The sequence below is a fragment of the Oncorhynchus mykiss genome, chromosome 4, assembly GCF_057628025.1.
Source record: "Oncorhynchus mykiss isolate SJ-2025 chromosome 4, ASM5762802v1, whole genome shotgun sequence".
Lineage (NCBI taxonomy): Eukaryota > Metazoa > Chordata > Actinopteri > Salmoniformes > Salmonidae > Oncorhynchus > Oncorhynchus mykiss.
In genome coordinates, this window is record NC_143025.1 from 22332787 (window position 1) to 22356428 (window position 23642).

The following is a 23642-nucleotide window of genomic DNA, read 5'->3' on the forward strand; positions in this document are numbered from 1 at the left end:
TCTGAACCTTTGAGGCTTTGGAGAGCCATAAGCATGTCAAGGGGGCAATATGATGATGTCATCCTTCCTTATGGTCTGACTACCATGCTGGAGGGTTTGTCCCGGGCTGTACTGAAAAAGAGACCAGACAACCTTAAACTCTTCGCCCTTTACTATCTGACAGAGCTGAAGAAATTCAAAAATGGTAGGAACAAATGGACTCCATCCTTATGCATTGCATGGATTATGCATTGACAATGATTGAGCTTTATATCTTGAATCTAGAGAACCCGTCCTTTGGGATAAAGAAGCTTGTGGTACATTTCCACAAACATAGGGGTAAGGAACAAGGCATGAATCACATTTCATTATACCAAGAATGCATTTGTCACATGATTAAATTGACGTGTAGTACAATCACTAGCCTATAACATAAAATACAAAAGTACTTCCATACAATTCCATATAGATTTATTGGATTGCTTTGAGTAGACTTCTAACGTGCATAGGCTCTTTCTTTTTAGCCGAGAGTTTACACGACGATGGTTTTGAGGAAGAATTGAAAATTATTAGTTTCGAAGGCATACAACCAGGGCTCTCGAGATTAACCAGGGAGGAACCGACATCACCATCACGTTCAGTTCCAGATAGGGTCACTAGGATTTCGTCCACAGCGAAGGGGGACGCAGTCCTATGTACACATATAATGGAGAGCAATTTACAGATCAACGGTGGCCAAGATAATTACACACGACCCAAATCTGCCCTCGTGGTAAATCAACCGGGTATTTCGCCTGTTACAATTGACTGGAGACTTAAATCAAGCAGTGTAAAACAGTCGGTGAACGCACGAGGGCAAGAAGTTGAAGCCAAACAAGGTGGAGCCCCCAACAAGCCCGCCAATACACGATCAAGCGAAGGTTCGGAAAACGGGACGGTCGGAGACGCACCTGTCCAGGCGGCCACTAATCCATGCACTAAGAACAAGGTAACCCTAATCACACTAAATTACAAAGAAACACTCGACACACCATGTAAACATGTCGACGGGATAAGAGTCCATGACCTCAGCAAAGCCCCAGAACAACGTGAAACAATAGTAGTGACCGAAGGGCTTCCCTCTCCAAGAGGAGATGCTTCCACAATTCCACAGTCACAGTCTCCCGTAGGACAAAGAGCTGCAGCAACAACTACGGGACCCAAGAGGGAAAGCCACGGTGTCAAAACACAGGTCATAGCGACCACTAACCGACGAAGAGTTCGGATCGATGCATGGGCGCAAGTGCCAGGGAAATCCTTCAACCGGAGCTCAGTCGATAGACCTTCAGGGTGCACGAATGAGAGACGCTCACTCAACGCTGCAGCAGTTGTGCATTCTGAACAAGGTATTTAGAAAAAATTACTTAATTGTCTTCTCGCCATGAATGATCAATTAAACATGTTTTTGTTTTTTAAATACATAAATCAGAGCAGCACTATAAAAAGATGGCATAATAAAATGGGTTGGTGATGTTTCATCTTTGTTTTTGTCTGTCAGGCTATCAAGATACTGAGCACCCAAGAGATTATGAAGTGTCACCAGAAACAAACCATGACGACGAAGCATGGAGAGGTAAACATATCAGTAAGGGCGAGAGTCATGGAAAATTATTCGTTCCAATACAATATCATGCGCCATGCTGTTGCCCTCAGCTAAGGTATCATCAAGAGTGCGCCTGCCACTATTCTAAGCCACAAGACTACAGTTATTCCCACTTATTACCGACCCACTACCCAGGTCTACTGCACAATCAGTGCGAATACGACTACTCGCCTGTTTGTCAACCTCAAATAAACATGTGCCACTGCGTTGCAGAGAGCACGGTGCCTCTTGCCATACACGTGCCACGGTGCGTAATGGTTAGGCCTCACACTACTGGTCGTTTGAAGCAGCAGACGCAAATCAAATCCTGTCGGACTTCGACAACAACTAATTGCTGGAATGAGGGCCCTGCAGTGACCAGGCGACGATGCGCTTACCCTACCCTGATGTCAAGCAGTTTCTATCCAACAGACAGTGATTCCTATTGTCTGCCTTTGCAGCCGAGGTCAACGATGAAATACGTTCCTGTCTATGTACCGATGGATGGCCACTCCGTGCGAAAAGCCCTGGCTCCTGCTCACCCCGCCTACGTACCATTCAGCTACGTGATGGAAGCTGAGGAAGGAAGGAGGGCGCGTCCTAGAGTCCCCTTCAAAAGGGTCGCTTTAAGTAAACCTTGTGGTGGCTTGAACTGACGTGGATCAGCCAACTTGTGATGGCTACATGGATTTTTGCCATCAATAAAACATGTGAACAAAACACTCTTCTTAATGTTCTGTATGGATGGACTAAACAAGAAAATAAAATACAAGTAGTCAGAATATTAGATCAGTAACAGTAGGACTGTGGGATAACACATTAAAATATCAGAAATTAAGTGTTATAAACTAATAAATCCCAACCACATGTATATGTGAGTGCAGTTATTTTTTTGTAACAGAAAAATGAAATCAAGTTGTGGGCACAAAACAGCTGTACATTACATTAGGAGCAACAGATTGAATGTGTGGATACTGTGTGTTCCTATAGTATCAAGGGAGCACGGTTGTGCAAATGGCACACATTAATGATGGATTACAGCATTCACAATCAAACCACAATTAGAAACTGGGTGGTTCGAGCCCTGAATGCTGATTGGCTGACAGCCATCGTATATCAGACCGTATACCATGGGTATGACAAAAATGTATTTTTACTGCTCTAATTACATTGGTAACCAGTTTATAATAGCAATAAGGAACCTCGGGGGTTTGTGACATATGGCCAATATACCACGGCCATATACCACACCCCCTTGTGCCATATTGCGTAATAAGAACACGCAAAAAAGTAATAATAAAATGATGGCTGCATGGAACATGTGACCTAATATAGACGCTACATTCATATCAAGCATGTTTAACAGCTGAACATTTTGTATCACAAATACATCTATTATTGCTATTTTCGTACACAGTGTATTCATTGTAATAAATTAAGGCTTTAATGTATTCATGATAGATAAGGAAGTTGACGTGGATAAGAATCAATCTCACTATTCAAGGAATGAATGTCCATCAGTAAATATCAGGTAACAGGGGATAGTTGCGGTTCCAGTACCCAGTGGAGAACAACCAGTCCTGGGAGCCATTGTGGGGATTCTGACCCTGTTGAAACCACCTGGAGACACAGGATGGATAACGTGAGCATGGGCGGGGTTCAGGCTTTCATCCTGTCATTCTATGGATGAGAGTTAGTATCTACATTACATAAAGTACTGCATACATGAATAAACAATAAGTCTAAAAAGACAATTATGCGTTGGTTATGTGCAATAAATGGACAGTGGGTCTGTATGCAATTATTTTTATTTGGGCCACTAACTGAATTTCAGAGGTCAGAACTGATCCATGCACAGTATGTATTAGCACCAGTAGGTGGCGCTACCACACAGTGTGACAGTGGAGAGCACATAAGGCACACAATAGAAGAGCAAGCAACTAATACCTGGGGCCGAGGGCAGGGTTTCTTCACATCAAAGCAAAGGTGCAAAACAGAGAACAAGACAATGGAAGAGAAATGTAGGACTTTGTATTATTATAAAGCAGTAAACTAAATAATGACATGGATTAAATGAAGGGATACCTTTTCTTTTTTTAATACACTTGCTTTATTTCAAAATACCTGTATATGGGTGTATTGATATACAATACATAGAGAGTATAACATAACTGAAATTGTCAAAACATAACCGTATTTCTCTCATTGTCTTACTTTGTTTTCAACTCGTCATCAGATTTGGAATGGGTTTTACATGCAGCTCTCTGTTTCTCTTCTAGTCTCTTCTTCTCCTCACTTGCAAGATCTACAGCAAGGAGAAAACACACAGGGTTTTCACTGATCTATCTTAGATAATCTGTGTGTTCAAGGAAAGTGTTTGCAGATGAGGCACAAGCACTTATCATGATTCGTACCAATATCTCCGTTCTCCATGGCTCGTATGTCTGGCCTAAGCCTGCAGTCTGTCTTTGGGATGAGCCCATCCATATCTTTATCCAGCTCGTTCAGTTGCATGGCAAACGACGTGAAGCTGTACATCTACAAATACAGGACTGAATACTTAAACACAAAGCTGTGAAGAAGATTATGCAAATTATGCTTTATGACCTTGAAGTTTCTGAGCCTCTGCATTTCTATGTCCTTGAGTAAACCATACATCTAAATAGGAGGGTTTCCGATGCGACTAACCTCTGTAGAGTTGACTGGTCTGGGGGCTATCCTCCAAAGGAGATAGCTGCCTGGGATGACCTCGACTGTGTCAGCCTCTGGTAGGGAGATCTCCTCCACTTCCTCACGAGAGCCCTGGAGAACAGGACACACAACAAGATCACATGGGAAGTTTCCACAGCCTCAAAATTGGCTACATGGAAAAATGTAAGGTTAGGGTTAGAAATAAAGTTAGCAATGTGGTTAATGTTAAGGATAGGTTTAAAATCACATTTGAAGAGAGATTGTAGAAATAGGCAGGGTTTATGGTTTTGTGGCTGTGGCTGTGGTGACCCACATGAGGGGAGCACTGCACTGAAGCTCTTCTATCTACAACCGTAAGAGCTGTCATCACAGCGACGGGAACACCCGCAGTCAAAATCAACTGACAATCCCAAAGTCGAGAACTGAAGACAGTATAGAAAAGGTCACCCATCCCACACCTCTGCTAATCAATGAATGAGTCACTATAAGATTGCTGGACCTTTTTTGATGTATTATATATAATAAAAATAAATTGTCGTCCTCTTAACCATCCATATATTGTATGCTCGTGGATTTCAGTTTGTATTGCTATATGAGTGTAATAAAACACTTGAAATTGAAAATACCACAGTGAAAGTGGCTGGAATTTACACTTCTTGTAACACCAGCACATGACATTCTTTGCAGTATAAGACAAGCCTCAGGGATGGAGAACTCAAAGCACGTGTTCACCATGTAATGGACTACATGATTTGATGGGGTACATACCGGTTTGCTGCTTTTCTTTTCCGCTGTCCCCTTCCCACTTTTCTTATGTGCCTCCAATGCGGCATAATCCACAATGTACATACACTCTGTCCACTTTCCGTAGAGAGAACAGACCTTCTTTTTGCTGTGCAAAACACACACATACTATCAGTTAAAGCACTGCAGACATCACTGACTTCTGTCAATATGGCAACATGCTGGATAAATACATTACAAACGTGAGATAGATTGATAGGCTGGCTAAATCAAAGCTGCCTACCTTTTGTCCAGAATATAGCCTTCAACTTTGTGCAATTCCTTGCCAAAAAGGCCACAGGGTTTGAAATTCAAACAGCATCTTTCTCCAGTTCTGTGACAAAAACAGAAATACCATCAAATCATTTTCCTTTTCATTTCTTTTAGTCATGCTTCCCCATTCACATATTGCACTTCCTTCTTAGTCAGAGCATGTGACAGTATTTTTGACATACTTGTGGTTGATCACCTCCACGTTGCCATACTGCTCAATCCACAGCTGCCCCACGATGATGTTGTGGACACAACATGTAGGGTTTGTCCATGTGTAGGCCTCATTGTACCTGGAAGTACAAATAATAACTCTATAACAACATGTCGTGGAAAAATACATGTTGGTTTCACACAGGCAACATGAGAAAACATCACACATAACTGTTGTGTTGATTGAATGTGGTGTGAAAGGGACAGTGCATGAATGAGTATGCTTACTTGGGAAGCTCCAGTGTGATGATGCCTTTGGGTTCAGCCTCCACGCTCTTTCCCCAGAACTTGAGTTTGGGGTAGATGGAGCCGTGGAACACAAAGTCTTTCTTCAGGCCTTCGGCGTGGAACGCACTGACTGGTGGATGGTGGCTCACCTGCTCTGAGATCAACCTGAACCCCAGGTCCTCTCTGTCAAAGAAAAGGGGTGAGCTCAACACTTGTCTTTTACCACATCCAAATCCATCACCAGTGTTAGAGATGAACTCCTCCCTCTTACCTGACCAGTTCGTAGGTCTCTCCCAGTAGCGGGTTGAAGGGTTTCCCAGTTCTCTCCCACTGGGAAGCCACAGCAGACACAGCAAACGCTGCCACACACTGCCCATGCAAAACAGAAAAATGACTTGATGTGGAGATGTAATGTACAATTTCTTAGCTCTTTTTCTGCATACAGTATTTGTTATACGTTTCTATGTTTGTCTCTCTCAATTCAAGTGGACATAAAAATGAAAAAAATGAAAAAAAACAATAATCAAACCCATTTTCCAGATTATTTCTCAAATGTCTGTGTACCTTCATCCTCTCTATGGAGTCAGAGGAGGTGTTGGCCTGGTGGATGAGGTATGTGTGCTCCATGTACTCTGTCAGACGCTGAAGGAAGCTCAGGGGCTCATTAAAAATCACTGGCATGGTAATTTTAGACAGCTCCTAAAAGAGAGAGAACAAGAGAAGTAATGAATGAGAGAGAAAAGGAGAGAGCGCAAGTCAGCTCACAAGTAGTTGTACTATGTGATTCCCATCTATCAACCATTAAATAATCAAGTCTCTAGATTTTAGAGGAATGAGCAGTTCTCAAAGGCCCATCATGACATGTTATAGATTTTTTTTAATGTACATACTATGTGTCACATTCACTGTCTTCAAACTCCCTGTCATAGATGAGCCAAGGTGGAGCGTGCATGAAATTCCACATCTTTAATAAAGTGAAACCGTCACAAAAACCAGGTAAACAGAAACCGAACGTGACTCAACCGTGGCGCACAAACACACACAGAAAATAAATAATTACCCACAACATTAGGCCGGAAAAAAGGCTGCCTAAGTATGATTTCCAATCAGAGACAAAGATAGACAGCTGCCTCTGATTGGGAACCACACTTGGCCAAAAGCAAAGAAATAGAAAACATAGAATGCCCACCCAAATCACAACCTGACCTAACCAAATAGAGAAATAAAACAGCTCTCTAAGGTCAGGGCGTGACACTATGTGTGTGTGTGTGTGTTAGAATTCACACACAAATCCACCAAGCATCAATTAGTCCATCACTGACATTTAATCGCTTTACAGTACTGGGCCATGGCTAAACATGGAACAGGATTAGTTTGCATACTAGGGCCTTTAGAAAGTATTCACACCCCTTGACTTTTTCCATATTTTGTTGTGTTAGAGCCTGAATTTAAAATAGTTCAAATGTAGATTTTTTTTGTCACTGGCCTACACACAATACCCCATAATGTCTAAGTAGAATTATGTTTTTAGACATTTTAACAAATGTATTAAAAAAATAAAAGTCAATAGGTATTCAACCCCTTTGTTGTGGCAAGCTTAAATTCAGGATTTCAGGAGTAAAAATGTGCTAAACAGGCCTCCCGAGTGGCGCAGCGGTCTAAGGCACTGCATGCACAGTGCTGCATCACTACAGACCCGGGTCCCAGGCTGTGTCGCAGCCGGCAAAAACTGGGAGAACCATGAGGCGGCGTACAATTGGCCCAGCGTCGTCCGGGTTAGGGGAGAGTTTGGCCCGGCCGGGATGTCCTTGTCCCATAAGCGATTCCTTGTGGCGGGTCGACTTCGGTCGCCAGTTGTACGGTGTTTCCGTTGGTGCGGCTGGCGTCCGGGTTAAGCAAGCAGTGTGTCAAGAAGCAGTGCGGCTTAGCAGGGTCGTGTTTTGGAGGACGCATTGCTCTCGACTTTTGCCTCTCCCAAGTCCATACAGGAGTTGTGGTGATGGGACAAGACTGTAACTACCAATTGAATATCACATGAAAGGGGTAAAACATTTTAAAAAATCTAAAAACAAGTCACATAGTAAGTTGCATAGACTCACTCTGTGTGCAATAATAGTGTTTAATATGCTAATTGAATGACTACCCCATCTCTGTACCACACACATATTATCTGTAAAGTCCCCAGATTCAACCACAAAGTCCAGGGAGTTTTTCCAATGACTCGCAAAGAAGAGCACCTATTGGTAGATTAGTAAAAAATAAAATAAAAAGCAAGCATTGAATATCCCTTTGAGCATGGTGAAGTTATTAACTGCACTTTGGGTGGTGTCTCAATACACCCAGTCACTACAAAGATAAAGGCGTCCTTCCTAACTCAGTTGCCAGAGAGAAAGGAAACCACTCAGGGATTTCACCATGAGGCCAATTAGTGACTTTAAAACAGTTACAGAATTTAATGGCTGTGATAGGAGAAAACTGAGGATGGATCAACAACATTGTTGTTACTACACAATACTAACCTAGTTGATAGAGTCAAAAGAAGGAAGCCCTTACAGAATAAAAATATTCAAAAAATGCATCCTGTTAGCAACAAGGCACTAAAATAGTCCTGCAAAAAAATGTGACAAAGCAATTCACTTTTAGCCCTGAATACAAAGTGTCATGTTTGGGTATAATCCAATACAACACATTCCTGAGTACCACTCTCCATATCTTCAAGCATAGTAGCGGCTGCATTGTGTTATGGGTATGCTTGAAATCGTTAAGGACTGGGGAGTTTTTCAGGATAGAAATAAAAACTGAATGGCACTAAGCACAGGCAAAATCTACCAAATACTGGGGGATGAATTCACCTTTCACCAGGACAATAACCTAAAACACAAGGCCAAATCTACACTGGAGTTGCTTACCAAGAAGACAGTGAATGTTCCTGAGAGGCTGAGTTACAGTTTTGACTATGGCAAGACCTGAACATTTTTGTCTAGCAATGATTAACAACCAAAAGCAAATTATGCACAATTCAGGTGTGGAAACCTCTTAGAGACATACCCAGAAAGAGAAACAGCTCCTGATGAATACTTATCTAATCAAGCTATATTAAAAAATACATATATATTGCTTTTACAAATGTTAGAATTGTTCTTCTAATTTGATATTACAAAGTAGTTTGTGTAGATCATTGACATAAACATTTTATGAAATCCATTTTAATCCCACTTTGTAACACCACAAAATGAGGATAAAGTCAAGGGATGTGTCACGTTCTGACCTTAGTTCCTTTGTTTTGTCTTTTGTTCTAGTATGGTCAGGGCGTGAGTTCGGTGGGTTGTCTGTTAGTTTTTCTATGGTTTTCTATTTCTGTGTTTGGCCTGGTATGGTTCTCAATCCGAGGCAGCTGTCAATCGTTGTCCCTGATTGAGAACCATATTTAGGTAGCCTGTTTTCGATTGTGTTTTGTGGGTGGTTGTTTTCAGTCTTTGTGTGTCTACACCAGACATAACTGTTCCGGTTGTTTCTTTGTTATTTTGTTATTCAGTGTTCAGTTTACTTTATTAAAAAGATGAACACTTACCACGATGTGCATTGGTCCTCACCTTCTTCCACCACAGACGATCATTACAGGATGTGAATAATTTGTATTGGCATTGTATATTACCACTTCCTGGCTACTGAACCACATTCTACATCAGGATTATGACATGCTAGATCCTTTATATACATGCTCTAAGCTGTTGCTAAAGAAAAGCTCCAGAGAATTGTATAGATATAGGTTACTTACTGCACAGTACATCAGTATTGGATTGACTGATCTACAGTACAGGCACTATGGCCAGGAAGGTTCCCATTACTCATCATGTTACGGGGTTTGGAGAGGAACAATAAAGCTGAGTGCTTCTGGTTGATAGCTCACCATGCCAATGCATTTCCTCAGGATACTCCAGATGCTGAAGTCATTTCTGGAGAACATGGATGCTGGTAAACTTGTTCTGGAGTGAGGGATATACAGACGCACAAACTGAATCTGGTAAATGTACAAATGACACAAGTATCACGTTGTGCTCTGTGGACTTTGACACTACCCTTACCGTACAATGATCTGCATTTCTTTCGATGAGATGTGCCAGGCATGTAACACATACTTTATATCTAATGCAGGAGTCATATCTTATTCAGGCGAATATAGTCTGCTGAGTGCAACAAAAGCCTTCAGTTTCGTTTCAGGCATGTGTAGAGCTGACATATAGTGAAGGCCCAGGTCTACAATCAACACCTCTACACCACTACTGTCCAGGAGCCATCCATGGAAATAGCTGCTCCCTGAGGCCTTCACTTCTTTAAGACAAGAGTAATCTTACCAACAAATGTACGTTGGCACCATGAACACCTACGTATATTTAACACAGACGCTTGCTCACACAAAGATATGTGAAGAAGATAAAAACCTGTGGATATACTAGTTTGCACGTCCCATTAATCAAATATGCCATTTGATTCCCTTCCTAACTATGCAATTTGATTCCCTTCCTAAATATGCCATTTGATTCCCTTCCTAACTATGCCATTTGATTCCCTTCCTAAATATGCCGTTTGATTCCCTTCCTAACTATGACATTTTATTCCCTTCCTAACTACCACTGTCAGTCAGTCAGTCAGGTTGGGCTTGACCAGTTGGACCACCACAGGTTTTTATGTTTTTAATGTTTTTTCTTTAAGACAGTGAATGAGACAGATTGGAAAAAGCACTAAAATGCATGGCCTTCCCAAAAGCCTGGCCTCCACTTCTACGCCCTGATCAGCGTTCAGCATTCAGATCGGTCAACATAGGGTCCTACTTAGTTCCAGTTATTGCATGACACTGTGACTTCATCAATGTTTAACTGGTTTTACACAGCGTTCAGCATTCTCAATGAGAGCCTTTCTACTGCCTGGACCAGCCTAGCTGCCTTGCTAAATTATTCACACACGGACTCTGAAAACACACAAAAAAATACACCATATGTCGTCTAGGAACACAACAAGAAAACAAACAGTAGGGTAAACAACAAGATTCTGATAGTTAGGAGCTGGAAGATACTCCACCTCTGTATTAAGTTGGTCCTAAGAACCACTCATTTCCAACCCTGGTTTGCCTTTTCCACTGCTCTACTATAGGCTTTTTTTTACAGAAAGGGTTCTCTCAAACAGAAAGGGAGAGACAAAAGTTTATTTGACAAACAACAACAAAAATATGACTTTAAAAGGTACAGGTTACTGCCAAAATAAAGAAAAAGTGACAAAGTATCTTAACAGGGTGTTGTGCCACCATTAACAGCTTCAATGCGCCTTGGCATAGATTCTACAAGTATCTTGAACTCTATTAGAGGGATGCAACACCATTCTTCCACAGGAAATTCCATATTTTGGTGCCTTAATTTAAGTGTTAAATTGGGTTGAGATCTGGTGACTGAAACACACACCCTTTAAATCCCCTATGCTCCTTTGAGACCCCTCTTTCAAAGTCCCTGAGATCTCTTCCAGCCATGCTAGCCAAAATACTTCTTATACATGACCCTAAGCATGATGGGATATTTTCATTGCGTAATTAACTCAGTGGAAGTACCTGCTTTCAATGTACTTTGTACACCTCCTTTCTCATGTTTCCTTTATTTTTGCAGTTACCTGTAACTTATTGTGCAAAGAGGCAAAGTGGCTTTTCTTTCCAGGTTTAATCCTAATCTGAAGCTTCTACCTTCTAAAACAGCTGTGTACTGTAAACAGGACCGTTCCCTGTGTGTGCTTGGATGTAGGGTGGATGGGAGAGACACTGGGTGGGTTGGCTCAGCTCACCTGTGCCTCACAATCCCATTGGGTCGGGACTCCTCCTCATTGCCATGGTGATTCTCCTGAGACATGCTGGTTGGGCTGCTGCGCTTGCTGCTGAACAGGACAGAGCCTTTCTCCTTGTCCTTGTCAAATGAATGACTGGCCACCGCCTCAAAGAAGCTCAGAGAGTGCTCCGAGTCCGAATCTTGAGATGAAAGGGAGTAAGCAGTCATGTTGTAAAGGCAGGGACTGGATACATGAGTGACAGTGCTATGAATGACTGTGTCGCTATCAACAACTGACACCTTTGCCTGAGCCTCACTAAAGCCCTGATGGGAGAAACCAGATCTGTGGATAGGGTTGTATTTAAATAGCCCTGAACCAACCTCTGAAGGCTGAAGGCATCAGTCAATCGATCATTGCAAAAATCATCATAACCATTATCATAGGCCATCTTGTGACTAAAAAAGCATTTTCAAAGTGAAATAGTACTTTGTAGGTATTGCTCAACTCCGACTAAATTGGTGCACACAATGCATTCAAGCAAGCAAGTCATCTTAGCATAACATTGTAAACACCTAGACCAGGGGTAGTCAACTCTTACCTGCTGGTTGTCTGTTCTACCCGATAATTAATTGCTCACACCTGGTGTGCCAGGTCTAAATCAGTCCCTGATTAGAGGGGAACAATTAAAACAAGCTGTGGAACTGGCTTAGAGGTCCAGAGTTGAGTTTATAAAATGCATGAACAGCTATAGGCATCAATAAAATAATCATACTGTCAAACAAGACACCAGTTTTCATCTCAAGCTCTCTCACTTCAATTCCAATCTGATCGTAAATAAAAACAAGCCATACTCACCAGACACAGCATCGTAAAAATCATCATCGCTGAGCGCGCTCCGTGGAGAGGAGCCCTTGACAACGGACTGCTCGAGTTCGTGCTGCTCTGTAGCCAGAGTCTGAAGCTCTTCAGACAGGATATTATTCTTCTCAACCTCCTGCTCCAATTTCAGACTGCGCACCTGAGCCCCAAACACACACACACACACACACACACACACACACACACACACACACACACACACACACACACACACACACACACACACACACACACACACACACACACACACACACACACACACACACACACGCCACAAAACAACCACACACGCACAGACACAAACAAACACAAGTGGGCACACACATGCACACACGCAGTATAATTAATAATCATACAGTATACGTTTGATGGCACTTCATGGCCTACATAGATTATCTATTTATGCTAAATATCAACACTGAAAAGCAAGTTACAGCATACAGTGAATAGAGTATAGATATCAGCAGAGATCTCTGTACAGCTGTGAGGATCTGTGTTGTGTAGGTCTGTAGACTACAAGAGCAGCATACTGACTGATCCCCTCTTGTTACTGTGCTCAGATCAGCAGACAGACATCACAGGAACAATACACGTTTAGCTGTAGTGGAGGACAGGTGCCTTAAACCTGCCATCTCAAATGGCCATCCAGAGAACGATCCTCATGGCGCAGAGGAGATCAGATAACTACAATAGGCAAGGAAATTTCCAAATAGACTACTTGATCTTCTGTAGAAATATATAAAGATATACAGTACCGGTCAAAAGTTTGGACACAACTACTCATTCAAGGGTTCTTCTTTATTTGGACTATTTTCTACATTGTAGAATAATAGCAAGACATCAACACTATGAAATAACACATCATCTAGTAACCAAAAAAAGTGTTAAACAAATCAAAATATATTTTATATTTGAGATTCTTCAAAATAGCTACCCTTTGCCTTGATGACAACTTTGCACACTCCTGGCATTCTCTCAACCATCTTCACCTGGAATGCTTTTCCAACAGTCTTGAAGGATTTCCCACAAACTGAGCATATATTGGCTGCTTTTCCTTAATTCTGCGCCCCAAATCATCTCAATTGGGTTGAGGTCGGGTGATTGTGGAGACCAGGTCATCTAATGCAGCACTCCACCAGGCACTCACTCTCCTTCTTGGTCAAATAGCCCTTACACATCCTGATGATAGTCCCACTAAGCGAAAAGTAGTTGGGATAGCGTGTCGTGCAGAATGCTGTGAAGGTCATGATGGTTAAGCGTACCTTGAATTCTAAATAAGTCACTGACAGTGTCACCAGTAAAGCACCCCCACACCATCACACCTCTTCCTCCATGCTTCACGGTGGGAACCACACATTGCGGAAATAATCCGTTCACCTACTCTGCATCTCAAAATTTGGACTCATCAGACCAAAGGACAGATTTCCACCGGCCTAATGTCCATTGCTTGTCTTTCTTGGCCCAAGCAAGTCTCTTCTTGTTATTGGTGTCCTTTAGTAATGGTTTCTTTGCAGCAATTCAACCATGAAGGCCTGATTCACACAGTCTCCTCTGAACAGTTGATGATGAGATGTGTCTGTTACTTGAACTCTGTGAAGCATTTATTTGGGCTGCAATTTCTGAGGCTGGTTACTCTAATGAACTTATCCTCTGCAGCAGAGGTAACTCTGGGTCTTCCTTTCCTGTGGTGGTCCTCATGAGAGCCAGTTTCATCATAGCATTTGATGGTTTTTGCGACTGCACTTGAAGAAGCTTTCAAAGTTAGAACTTTTTCGAATTGACTGACCTTCATGTCTAAAGTAACGATGGACTGTTGTTTCTCTTTGCTTATTTGAGCGGTTCTTGCCATAATATGGACTTGGTCTTTTACCAAATAGGGATATCTTCTATATACCACCCCTACCCTGTCACAACACAACTGATTGGCTCAAACACATTTAGAAGGAAAGAAATTCCACAAATGAACTTTTATCAAGGCACATCTGTTAAGTGGAATTCATTCCAGGTGACTACCTCATGTAGCTGGTTGAGAGAATGCCAAAGTGTGCAAAGCTGTTTGAATGCCAAAAGTGTGCAAAGGGTGGCTACTTTGAAAAATCTCAAATATAAAGTATATTTTGATTTGTTTAATTAACACTTTTTTGGTTACTACATGATTCCATACATGTTATTTCATAGTTTGATGTCTTCACTATTATTCTGCAATGTAGAAAATAATACAAATGAAGATAAACCCTGGAATGAGTAGGTGTGTCCAAACATTTGACTGGTACTGTACCTCATAACCACACGCCTTTTCCTTTGCAAAAGCTGCATTTCTTTCATCCATTGAAACACTGTGGCTTAGCCAGTACTTCTCTGCATAAAGCCAGATATTTGAACCCAAAAAGTGTATTCATTTTCAACAGACAGGGTTTCTGGTGAGGGCAGCTCATTCACCTTTCTTAAAGATTACGTAAGGTATCATATAGACAAACGCCCAGATGTCTCTGAGGACTTTGTAGAAAACAAGCGTACATTTCTAGATCTCCACTGAGATCCACTGAAACAAACTAAAAGCCTGAATGTAATGGAATGTAACTGCTGAACAGTTTTATAACGGGAGATTGTGCAATCATCAGAGCCACATCCTATGCAATCTTAGAATGTTTATAAATAGCATATTCAACATCATATGATAACCAGGGATCTTATGTTATTATGATCCCTCACTTTGGTGAGGGTTGGTGAGGGTTCACCAGTAAAAGTAGTGAAACTACAGATTCATCCACAAAATCATACTAAACGTCTGTCCAACAGCTATTGTCATCGTTAGTCCCTGTAACACTGTAATAGCATCACTAATTCCCAATCGCATGTGAAGTTATACTGAAATGGTTGTATCACCCTTGTCATCATACTACAACATCTACAACCATAAGATGCAGTAGCAGTGAGACACAGTGAAACAGTCACACTTCAAACCAGGAACCAACTACAATAACACACTCACTTCACAATCAAAGAAAAGCTCATTACACCAGAGCTGCAAATAAACTCACAATAAATCCAGCCTCTTCCATTTGCTTTGCTGGTAAAGAGTTTCTCCCACAGCATAGGCCTGCACAGTGGGACACTGGCATTTGTCTGTGAGCTCACAAAACAGAGCACTAATTGAGGAGCCGGCAGCAACGGCAGCAGTAGTAGAATGGTCCCTCAGGAGACGCTGTGTTATAAACAGCATATGATGGTTCTGTAGTAGCACTTATCAATAGTAGTAACGTTTGCCTTTCCAGTAGTTTGAATTGGAGTATGACTCTGAGTAATGGCAGATGTAGTTCTACAGAGAATTACTATCAGGCAGTCACTATTGTCACATTGACAAAGTTGTTGTGAAGATGGGGAGAGGTATGTCTGCTATAAAAACATGTCCTGCATTTTTTGGCACAAAGATCAACTGTTCTAGTTCAGGCTTTGATCTTGTCTTGATGTCCGGTAATATGGTCAGGTGCAGCAAAGGAAGACCAAGCAAAGCTGCAGTTGGCTCAAAACAAAGCACCACACCTTGCCCTTAACTGCACACAGAGAACTAACATCAACAATATGCATGACAGTCTTTCATGGTTGAGGGTTGAGGAGAAATGGACCATTTCTCTTGTAGTCTTTTGAAGAAACATTTGTGCGTTGAAAATGCCTAACCCGTTGTTTAATCTATTTGCATACAGTGTCATACAGACATACCCCACCTGACACGCCACCTCACACAATCACAAACAGTTTGCGAATCAAAACATCAGATATAATATACAGTATGATGTCAATGCATTTGGACATATTAGTATATCAAACAGTGCCTCATTAATAGTTCACCCTCAGGTCTATGTACACTATTGTATGAAAGAGCAGCATCTACCAAGGTCATGACTGCTGGTCAGTTTCATGCTGTACAGTGGCTCAACAACCTCCTCCACTCAAGGGGCAGTTAGCTAACGCTGCTAGGTTGTAGAACCCATCTCAAGTGGAAGAAAGCTAATGCTGCAAGGCTGTAGAGCCCCTCTCAAGGGGAAGCTAGCTAGCACTGCTAGGCTAGAGCCCATCTCAAGGGGAAGCTAGCTAGCACTGCTAGGCTAGAGCCCATCTCAAAGGGAAGTTAGTGTCATGACGATGCCCTGTTGTAATGAGCCCCCATAAATATCTTTCCCCCTTTTCTCTCCACCCTACAGAATGGACTCTTGGAAAGCCTTTTGTTAACATAGAGAGAGAGTATGTTAACATCAAAAGGTTGGGGAAATGTCCGTTGGTACTTAAAGAATATGATGTCAGATCAGTTGGTGTATGGGACATTACATCTGATGATAGGACAACATAAATTGCATCTTGGAAAGTCTGCACATTCTACTTATCAGATTCACATGGAATTGTTGTGCAATTGAAATGTTTAAATATGAAACTATTTGTGAAAAGATTAAATGTAATTTTAGCTTCTAAATCAGAGAATTGTTTTCAAATAGTAAACTATGCTCACTCAGTGGACACGTGGCCAAATGAACAGACATTGGTTGAGAACTATGAAACAAGCCCTTCTCTCCCCCACTACAAAAGCCCGTTGACGCAAGTCAACTTTAGTTCCGACGACATGAGGACTGGTGTCGATACATTTAAAAGGGCTAATATCAACTACAACCTAACGAAATTAACTTTAATTCCCAACAACATGAGGACTGGTGTTGATACATTTAAAAGGGCTAATATCAACTACAACCTAATGAAATTAACTTTAATTACCAACAACATGAGGACTGGTGTCCATATGTTTAAAAAGGTTAATATCAACTACAACCTAACGAAATTAACTTTAATTCCCAACAACATGAGGACTGGTGTCCATATGTTTAAAAAGGCTAATTTCAACGCGTAGATGACTATCACCATGCTGGAAGGATGAATTTCTACCAGACCAGACAGAATTCAGTGCGAGCTGATTATGGCAAAATGGTATGAACTTTGAACTCTTATTCACTAAAGAAGTGATACATCCTAGAAGTCGAGTTATCAGCTGCAGCTGTAAAAGTATGTGGTCTAGGAAAGGACAGACAATCTCCTAATCAGAACGACAGGGTACAACGTATCCGCCCTACAACACTACGACCAGACAGATTCTACAAAGGACAACGGCTCTGCTGGGCAAACCAGTCTTCCATCTTCGACCCATCTATCAAAGCGCAGCTCAGTGTAAATATATATTTTGCGTTTTTCTTTTCCAAACATGAAACCTGACATAATACAGAACAAAAATAGACAAGAACATCTCAAGGACAGAACTATATACATGTTTAAATAAGACACATGGAGCATATATATCAAAACATACACAAAAAACTATCTAGGTCAAATAGGGGAGAGGCGTTGCGCTGTGAGGTGCTGCTTTCTCTGTTTTTTGAAACCAGGTTTGCTGTTAATTTGAGCAATATGAGATGGAACGGAGTTCCATGCAATAATGGCTCTATATAATACTGTACGCTTTCTTGAATTTGTTCTGGATTTGGGGACAGTTAAACGACCCCTGGTGGCATGTCTGGTGGGATAAGTGTGTGTGTCAGAGCTGTGTGTATGTTTTGGGATTTGGGATTTTCAACATATTAATGTTTCTTAAAAAAATAAGAAGGGATGCAGTCAGTCTCTCTGCAGCAGATATTTGGTGAGCAATGTGTTTGGAACATCAAATCGCAATACGTATTGAATCGTGAGAATCGCAATACAGTGCACACGGAAAGTATTCAGACCCCTTCACTTTTAACACATTTTGTTAGGTTACAGCCTTATTCTTAACTGTATTAAATAAAACATTTTCCTCATCAATCCACACACAATACACAATAATGACAAAGCCAAAACCGGTTTTGATTTTTGTGCAAATGTATTTAAAATAAAAACAGAAATACCTTATTTACATAAGTATTCAGACCCTTTGCTATGAGAGTCAAAATTGAGCTCAGGTGTATCCTGTTTCCTTTGATCATCCTTGAGATGTTTTTACAACCTGATTAGAGTCCACCTGTGGTAAATTCAATTGATTGGACATGATTTGGAAAGGCACACGCCTGTCTATATAAGGTCCCACAGTTGACAGTGCAAGTCAAAGCAAAAACCAGGCCATGAGGTTGAAGTGACCAAGAACCTGATGGTCACTCTGATAGAGCTCTGATAGAGCTCCAGAGTTCCACTGTGGAGATGGAAGAACCTTCCAGAACAACAACCCTCTCTGCAGCACTCCACCAATCAGGCCTTTATGGAAAAGTGTCTGAATAGAAGCCCCTCCTCAGTAAAAGGCACGACAACCTGCTTGGAGTTTGCCAAAAGGCACCTAAAGGACTCTCAGACCATGAGCAAAAGATTCTCTGGTCTGATGAAACCAAGATTTTTGGCCTGAATGTCAAGCGTCACGTCTGGAGGAAACTTGGCACCATCCCTATGGTGAAGCATGGTGGTGGCAGCATCATGCTATGGGGATGTTTTTCAACGGCAGGGACTGGGAGACTAGTCAAAATCGAGGGAAAGATGAACGGAGCAAAGTACTGAGAGATAAAAACCTGCTCCAGAGTGCTCAGAAGGTTCACCTTCCAACATGACAACGACCCTAAGTACACAGCCAAGACAATGCAGGATTGGCTTCGGGACAAGTCTCTGAATGTCCTTGAGTGGCCCAGCCAGATTTGAACCTGATCGAACATCTCTGGAGAGACCTGAAAATAGCTGTGTAGCAATGCTCTCCGTCCAACCTGAGAGAGCTTGAAGGGATCTGCAAAGAAGAACGGGTGAAACTCCCCAAATACAGGTGTGCCAAGCTTGTAGAGTCATACCCAATGAGACTCGAGGCTGTAATCGCTGCCAAAGGTGCTTCAACAAAGTACTGAGTAAAGGGTCTGAATACTTCTGTAAATTTAGTATTTCCGTTTTTTTTTTTTTATATACATTTGCAAAAATGTCCCAAAAACAGTTTTTGCTTCGTCATTATGGGGTATTGTGTGTCAACTGAGGAGGGAAAAACTGTTTAATCCATTTTAGAATAAGGCTGTAACGTAACAGAATGTGGAAAAAGTAAAGGTGTCCGAATACTTTCTGAGTGCACTGTCTTTCTCTTCAGTGTATCCTCTTTAATCAGGTGACTTTGTGAATATATGAGTTACTGTTTGTTCGTCTTTACATGCTTGTGTGTTGGAGAGATTTCCCAGCTGATTGTAAACATCACCATAAAAAACACTTCTCACGGCTCCATCCCTTTTCCGTCCCCTTTGTCATAAACTACCTGCCAAAGGCACAGCCTTGCTCAGTATGTGTGTTTGTGTGTATCGGTAGTAAAGACTAAGTCTATGGCGAATTTCCACTGAGGATTTTCCCTGGGTTTTTACAAAAAGCCTCAGGCTTCTGTGTTTCCACCGCCACGGCCCGGCTCACTGGGCCATGAACTCGATGGACCTGCTCTGATTTGGGGCCAAGGCAAAGCCACTGGGACTTTCAGGGTTGCATTTGCATAACACTGGCTAACTGTGAACATGGGTTAACAACTTCTGTGGTTAATACCTTCTCACAAAGCATCTCTTTTGATTATGCAGAGATTGCTGGTTCTGCTCTTCACAAGTCATCAGTATCAGCCATTGCAATGAAAAGTCACTTACCAAAAACTAACACTCGAGCAACATTAACATGATCACTGGAGACAGTAGTGTTGCTGTGGAAAAAAGGCATCAGTAGACACAGAAGAGAAGTGACAAACCCCATCCTGTCTGGAGAAGAGGCTGAGGCAGTGGTTGAGATTCAAGCAAGTTTCACTGGACAGCTCACACACCTCCCTCATCTTCTGCAGCATCATGAGCGGTAGCTCTGAGGGTACAAACAAGGCCACGGGATATTTTAGCTTTGTTCTGAGAGAACAGTTAAATAGTGTTTGTAACAGTAACATCGAATTTACCACTAAAGCCTTGTGGTCTGAGTTCAGACTAAATTCAAGCCACTGTCACACCATCCTAGTCTTCCCCTGGAGATACACTGAGTGTACAAAACATTAGGAACACCTTCCTAATATTGAGTTGCACCCCCTTTTGCCCTCGGAACAGCCTCAATTTGTCAGGGCATGGACTCTACAAGGTGTCCAAAGCATTCCACAGGGATGCTGGACCATGTTGACTCCAATGCTTCCCCCATTCAAAGGTGCTTAAATCTTTTGTCTTGCCCATTCACCCTCTGAATGGCACACAATCTATGTCTCAATTGTCTCACGGCTTAAAGATCCTTCTTTAACCTGTCTCCTCCCCTTCTTCTACACTGATTGAAGTGGATTTAACAAGTGACATCAATAAGGGATCATAGCTTTCACCTGTATTAACCTGGTCAGTCTGTCATGGAAAGAGCAGGTATTCCTAATGTTTTGTACACTCAGTGTAGGTCAATCGGGTTTAGGCATGAGCTTCTGTTGTAAGTGCAATATTTAAAAAAGCACAATTACATTTAACATTTATGCTATGAATGAGGGTATTGTACTACACATCTGTAAAAATGGAGTTCCTATGAAAGAAAAGGCTTTACTCTCTGGAAGTCCATCTTCCTTCACCAAGGAGAGGAATGCTCTAACCTCCTTCTCCAGCTTCTGGTGACAAGTTTCAGCTGACTGCCAGGGAGGAGGAGGGAGAGGGAGAAAACATGACCTCCATACATACACTACGGTTCAAAAGTTTGGGGTCACTTAGAAATGTCCTTGTTTTTGAAAGAAAAGCACATTTTTTGTCCATTAAAGTAATATCGGGGCCTCCCACTCCTCTTTCTGTTCTGGTTAGAGCCAGTTTGCGCTGTTCTGTGAAGGGATTAGTACACAGCATTGTACGAGATCTTCAGTTTCTTTGCAATTTCTCTCATAGAATAGCCTTAATTTCTCAGAACAAGAATAGACTGACGAGTTTCAGAAGTAAGTTCTTTGTTTCTGGACATTTTGAGCCTGTAATCAAACCCACAAATGCTGATGCTCCAGATACTCAGCTAGTCTGAAGAAGGACAGTTTATTGCTTCTTTAATCAGGACAACAGTTTTCAGCTATGCTAACATAAATTGCTTTTCTTTCAAAAACAAGGACATTTCTAAGTGACCCTAAACTTTTGAACAGTAGTGTAAGTGAACCATGAATTTTAAGGATCTTAAAATTCCCTGTTACATGTAAAAGAATAAGAGAGAATACACAGATCTATTGCAGAAGGAGGACATTCAGGGGGATGGGGAAGGTTGAGATGAACATTCAGGGGGATGGGGAAGGTTGAGTAGAACATTCAGGGGGATGGGGAAGGTTGAGAAGAACATTCAGGGGGATGGGGAAGGTTGAGGAGAACATTCATGGGGACAGGGAAGGTTGAGGAGAACATTCAGGGGGATGGGGAAGGTTGAGGAGAACATTCAGGGGGATGGGGAAGGTTGAGGAGAACATTCAGGGGGATGGGGAAGGTTGAGGAGAACATTCAGGGGGATGAGGAAGGTTGAGAACATTCAGGGGGATGGGGAAGGTTGAGGAGAGATACCAGATGAAGGTAAAGAGGTTGTCGACTGGTATGTCACCTGTAGTGATTCTGTCAGCTCTCCCACCCTCATGACTTCTTCCTCGTCCTCCTCACTGCCCTGCAACTGAGAGCAGTAGTGTGTGCTGTAGGCAGAGTATTCCTCCATAGCGTCCAGCCACACTCATCTGAGCTGCATGATGTACTGCACTGTACTGTGCTGCTTCATGTTCTGCTCTTAGGCTAATAACTGGGCTCTCACATGACTCATGACAGGAAGCAAATGAGAAGTTATGAGAATAGCGTTGTTTGTTGTGTGTGTGTGTGTGTGTGTGTGTGTGTGTGTGTGTGTGTGTGTGTGTGTGTGTGTGTGTGTGTGTGTGTTAGAAAGAGAGTGTGTGTAGGTTTGTTCAAATGTAGGCTATGTTCATCAACTGGTTGGTGTTTTTTTAACAGAAAACAGTATGTTTTTGTTTGAACAAAAAAGGATGTTCCTTAGCTTTTGTAAGTATGACAGCCATAGAAAAAAACAGAAGCAATGAAAAACAGTATTGTTGATATACAACAATACTTCAGAAAAACAAACCACATCTCACTTTTCTTGTTGTCATTCACGGGGTACTCTTTGAAATGATGCACTTGAGGGTGAAAAAGCAGCTGTCTCTGACTTTGATCTGAAAAATAAATAGTAAAACACAATTTGTCCAGTAGAGGCTGCTGAGGGGAGGATGGCTTATAATAATGGCCGGAATTGAGTCAATGGATTGGTATCAACCACACGGAAACCACATCTTTGAAATGTAGGATGCCATTCCATTGACTCCACTCCAGCTATTATTATGAGCCGTCCTCCCCACCCCAAAAAATATAATGCAACATTTATTTGATTTATTCGACAGTATTGACCTCATTCTGGGTCTAGATCTGGCCTGCAGTCGGCCTATTGAGTATGGTGGATCTAGGGTGTCCTTCATTTTTATTTTTAATTTATTTAACCTTTATTTAACAAGGCAAGTCAGTTAAGAACAAATTCTTCTTTACGATGATGACCTACCAAAAGGCAAAAGACCTCCTGCGGGGATGGGGGATTGGATTAAAAATGTCAAAAATAAAATAAAAATAACATAAATATAGGGCTAAACACACATCACCACAAGAGAGACAACACAACACTACATAAAGAGAGACCTAAGACAACAACATAGCAAAGCAGCAACACATGACAACACTGCATGGTAGCAACACAACATGACAACAACATTGTAGCAACACAACATGGTAGCAGCACAAAACATGGTACAAACATTATTGGGCCCAGACAACAGCACAAAGGGCAAGAAGGTAGCGACAACAATACATCACGGAAAGCAGCCACAACTGTCAGTAAGAGTGTCCATGATTGAGTCTTTGAATGAAGAGATTGAGATTAAACTGTCCAGTTTGAGTGTTTGTTGCAGCTCGTTCCAGTCGCTAGCTGCAGCGAACTGAAAAGACGAGCGACCCAGGGATGTGTGTGCTTTGGGGACCTTTATCAGAATGTGACTGGCAGAACAGGTGTTGTATGTGGAGGATGAGGGCTGCAGTAGATATCTCAGATAGGGGGAGTGAGGCCTAAGAGGGTTTAATAAATAAGCATCAACCAGTGGGTCTTGCGA

The 23642-nt window shown here is 41.9% G+C and overlaps 1 protein-coding gene across 3 annotated transcripts; it reads right to left on the reverse strand.

Moving 5' to 3' along the window:
• Positions 1 to 133: 133 nt before the first annotated feature.
• On the reverse strand, positions 134 to 22231 carry LOC110521521 (oxysterol-binding protein-related protein 1). 3 transcript variants are annotated; one of them, XM_090231511.1, is made up of 17 exons: positions 22049 to 22231; positions 21035 to 21116; positions 20226 to 20332; positions 12449 to 12611; positions 11612 to 11792; positions 9696 to 9771; positions 6350 to 6484; positions 6057 to 6154; positions 5786 to 5968; positions 5530 to 5637; positions 5319 to 5408; positions 5060 to 5183; positions 4289 to 4402; positions 4015 to 4138; positions 3815 to 3905; positions 3548 to 3568; positions 134 to 3220 (listed from the first exon to the last, which is right to left on the reverse strand). In XM_090231511.1, exons 1-17 carry the CDS (start codon positions 22154 to 22156, stop codon positions 3118 to 3120), a joined length of 1908 nt encoding a protein of 635 aa, XP_090087637.1. In that variant the 5' UTR covers positions 22157 to 22231; the 3' UTR covers positions 134 to 3117. The 3 variants fall into 3 exon arrangements, with proteins under 3 accessions (XP_090087637.1, XP_090087638.1, XP_021454795.3); XM_090231512.1 differs by lacking the exon at positions 3548 to 3568 and having other exon boundaries at positions 1515 to 3220; XM_021599120.3 differs by lacking the exons at positions 12449 to 12611; positions 20226 to 20332; positions 21035 to 21116; positions 22049 to 22231 and adding an exon at positions 12192 to 12261 and having other exon boundaries at positions 3026 to 3220.
• Positions 22232 to 23642: the final 1411 nt, after the last annotated feature.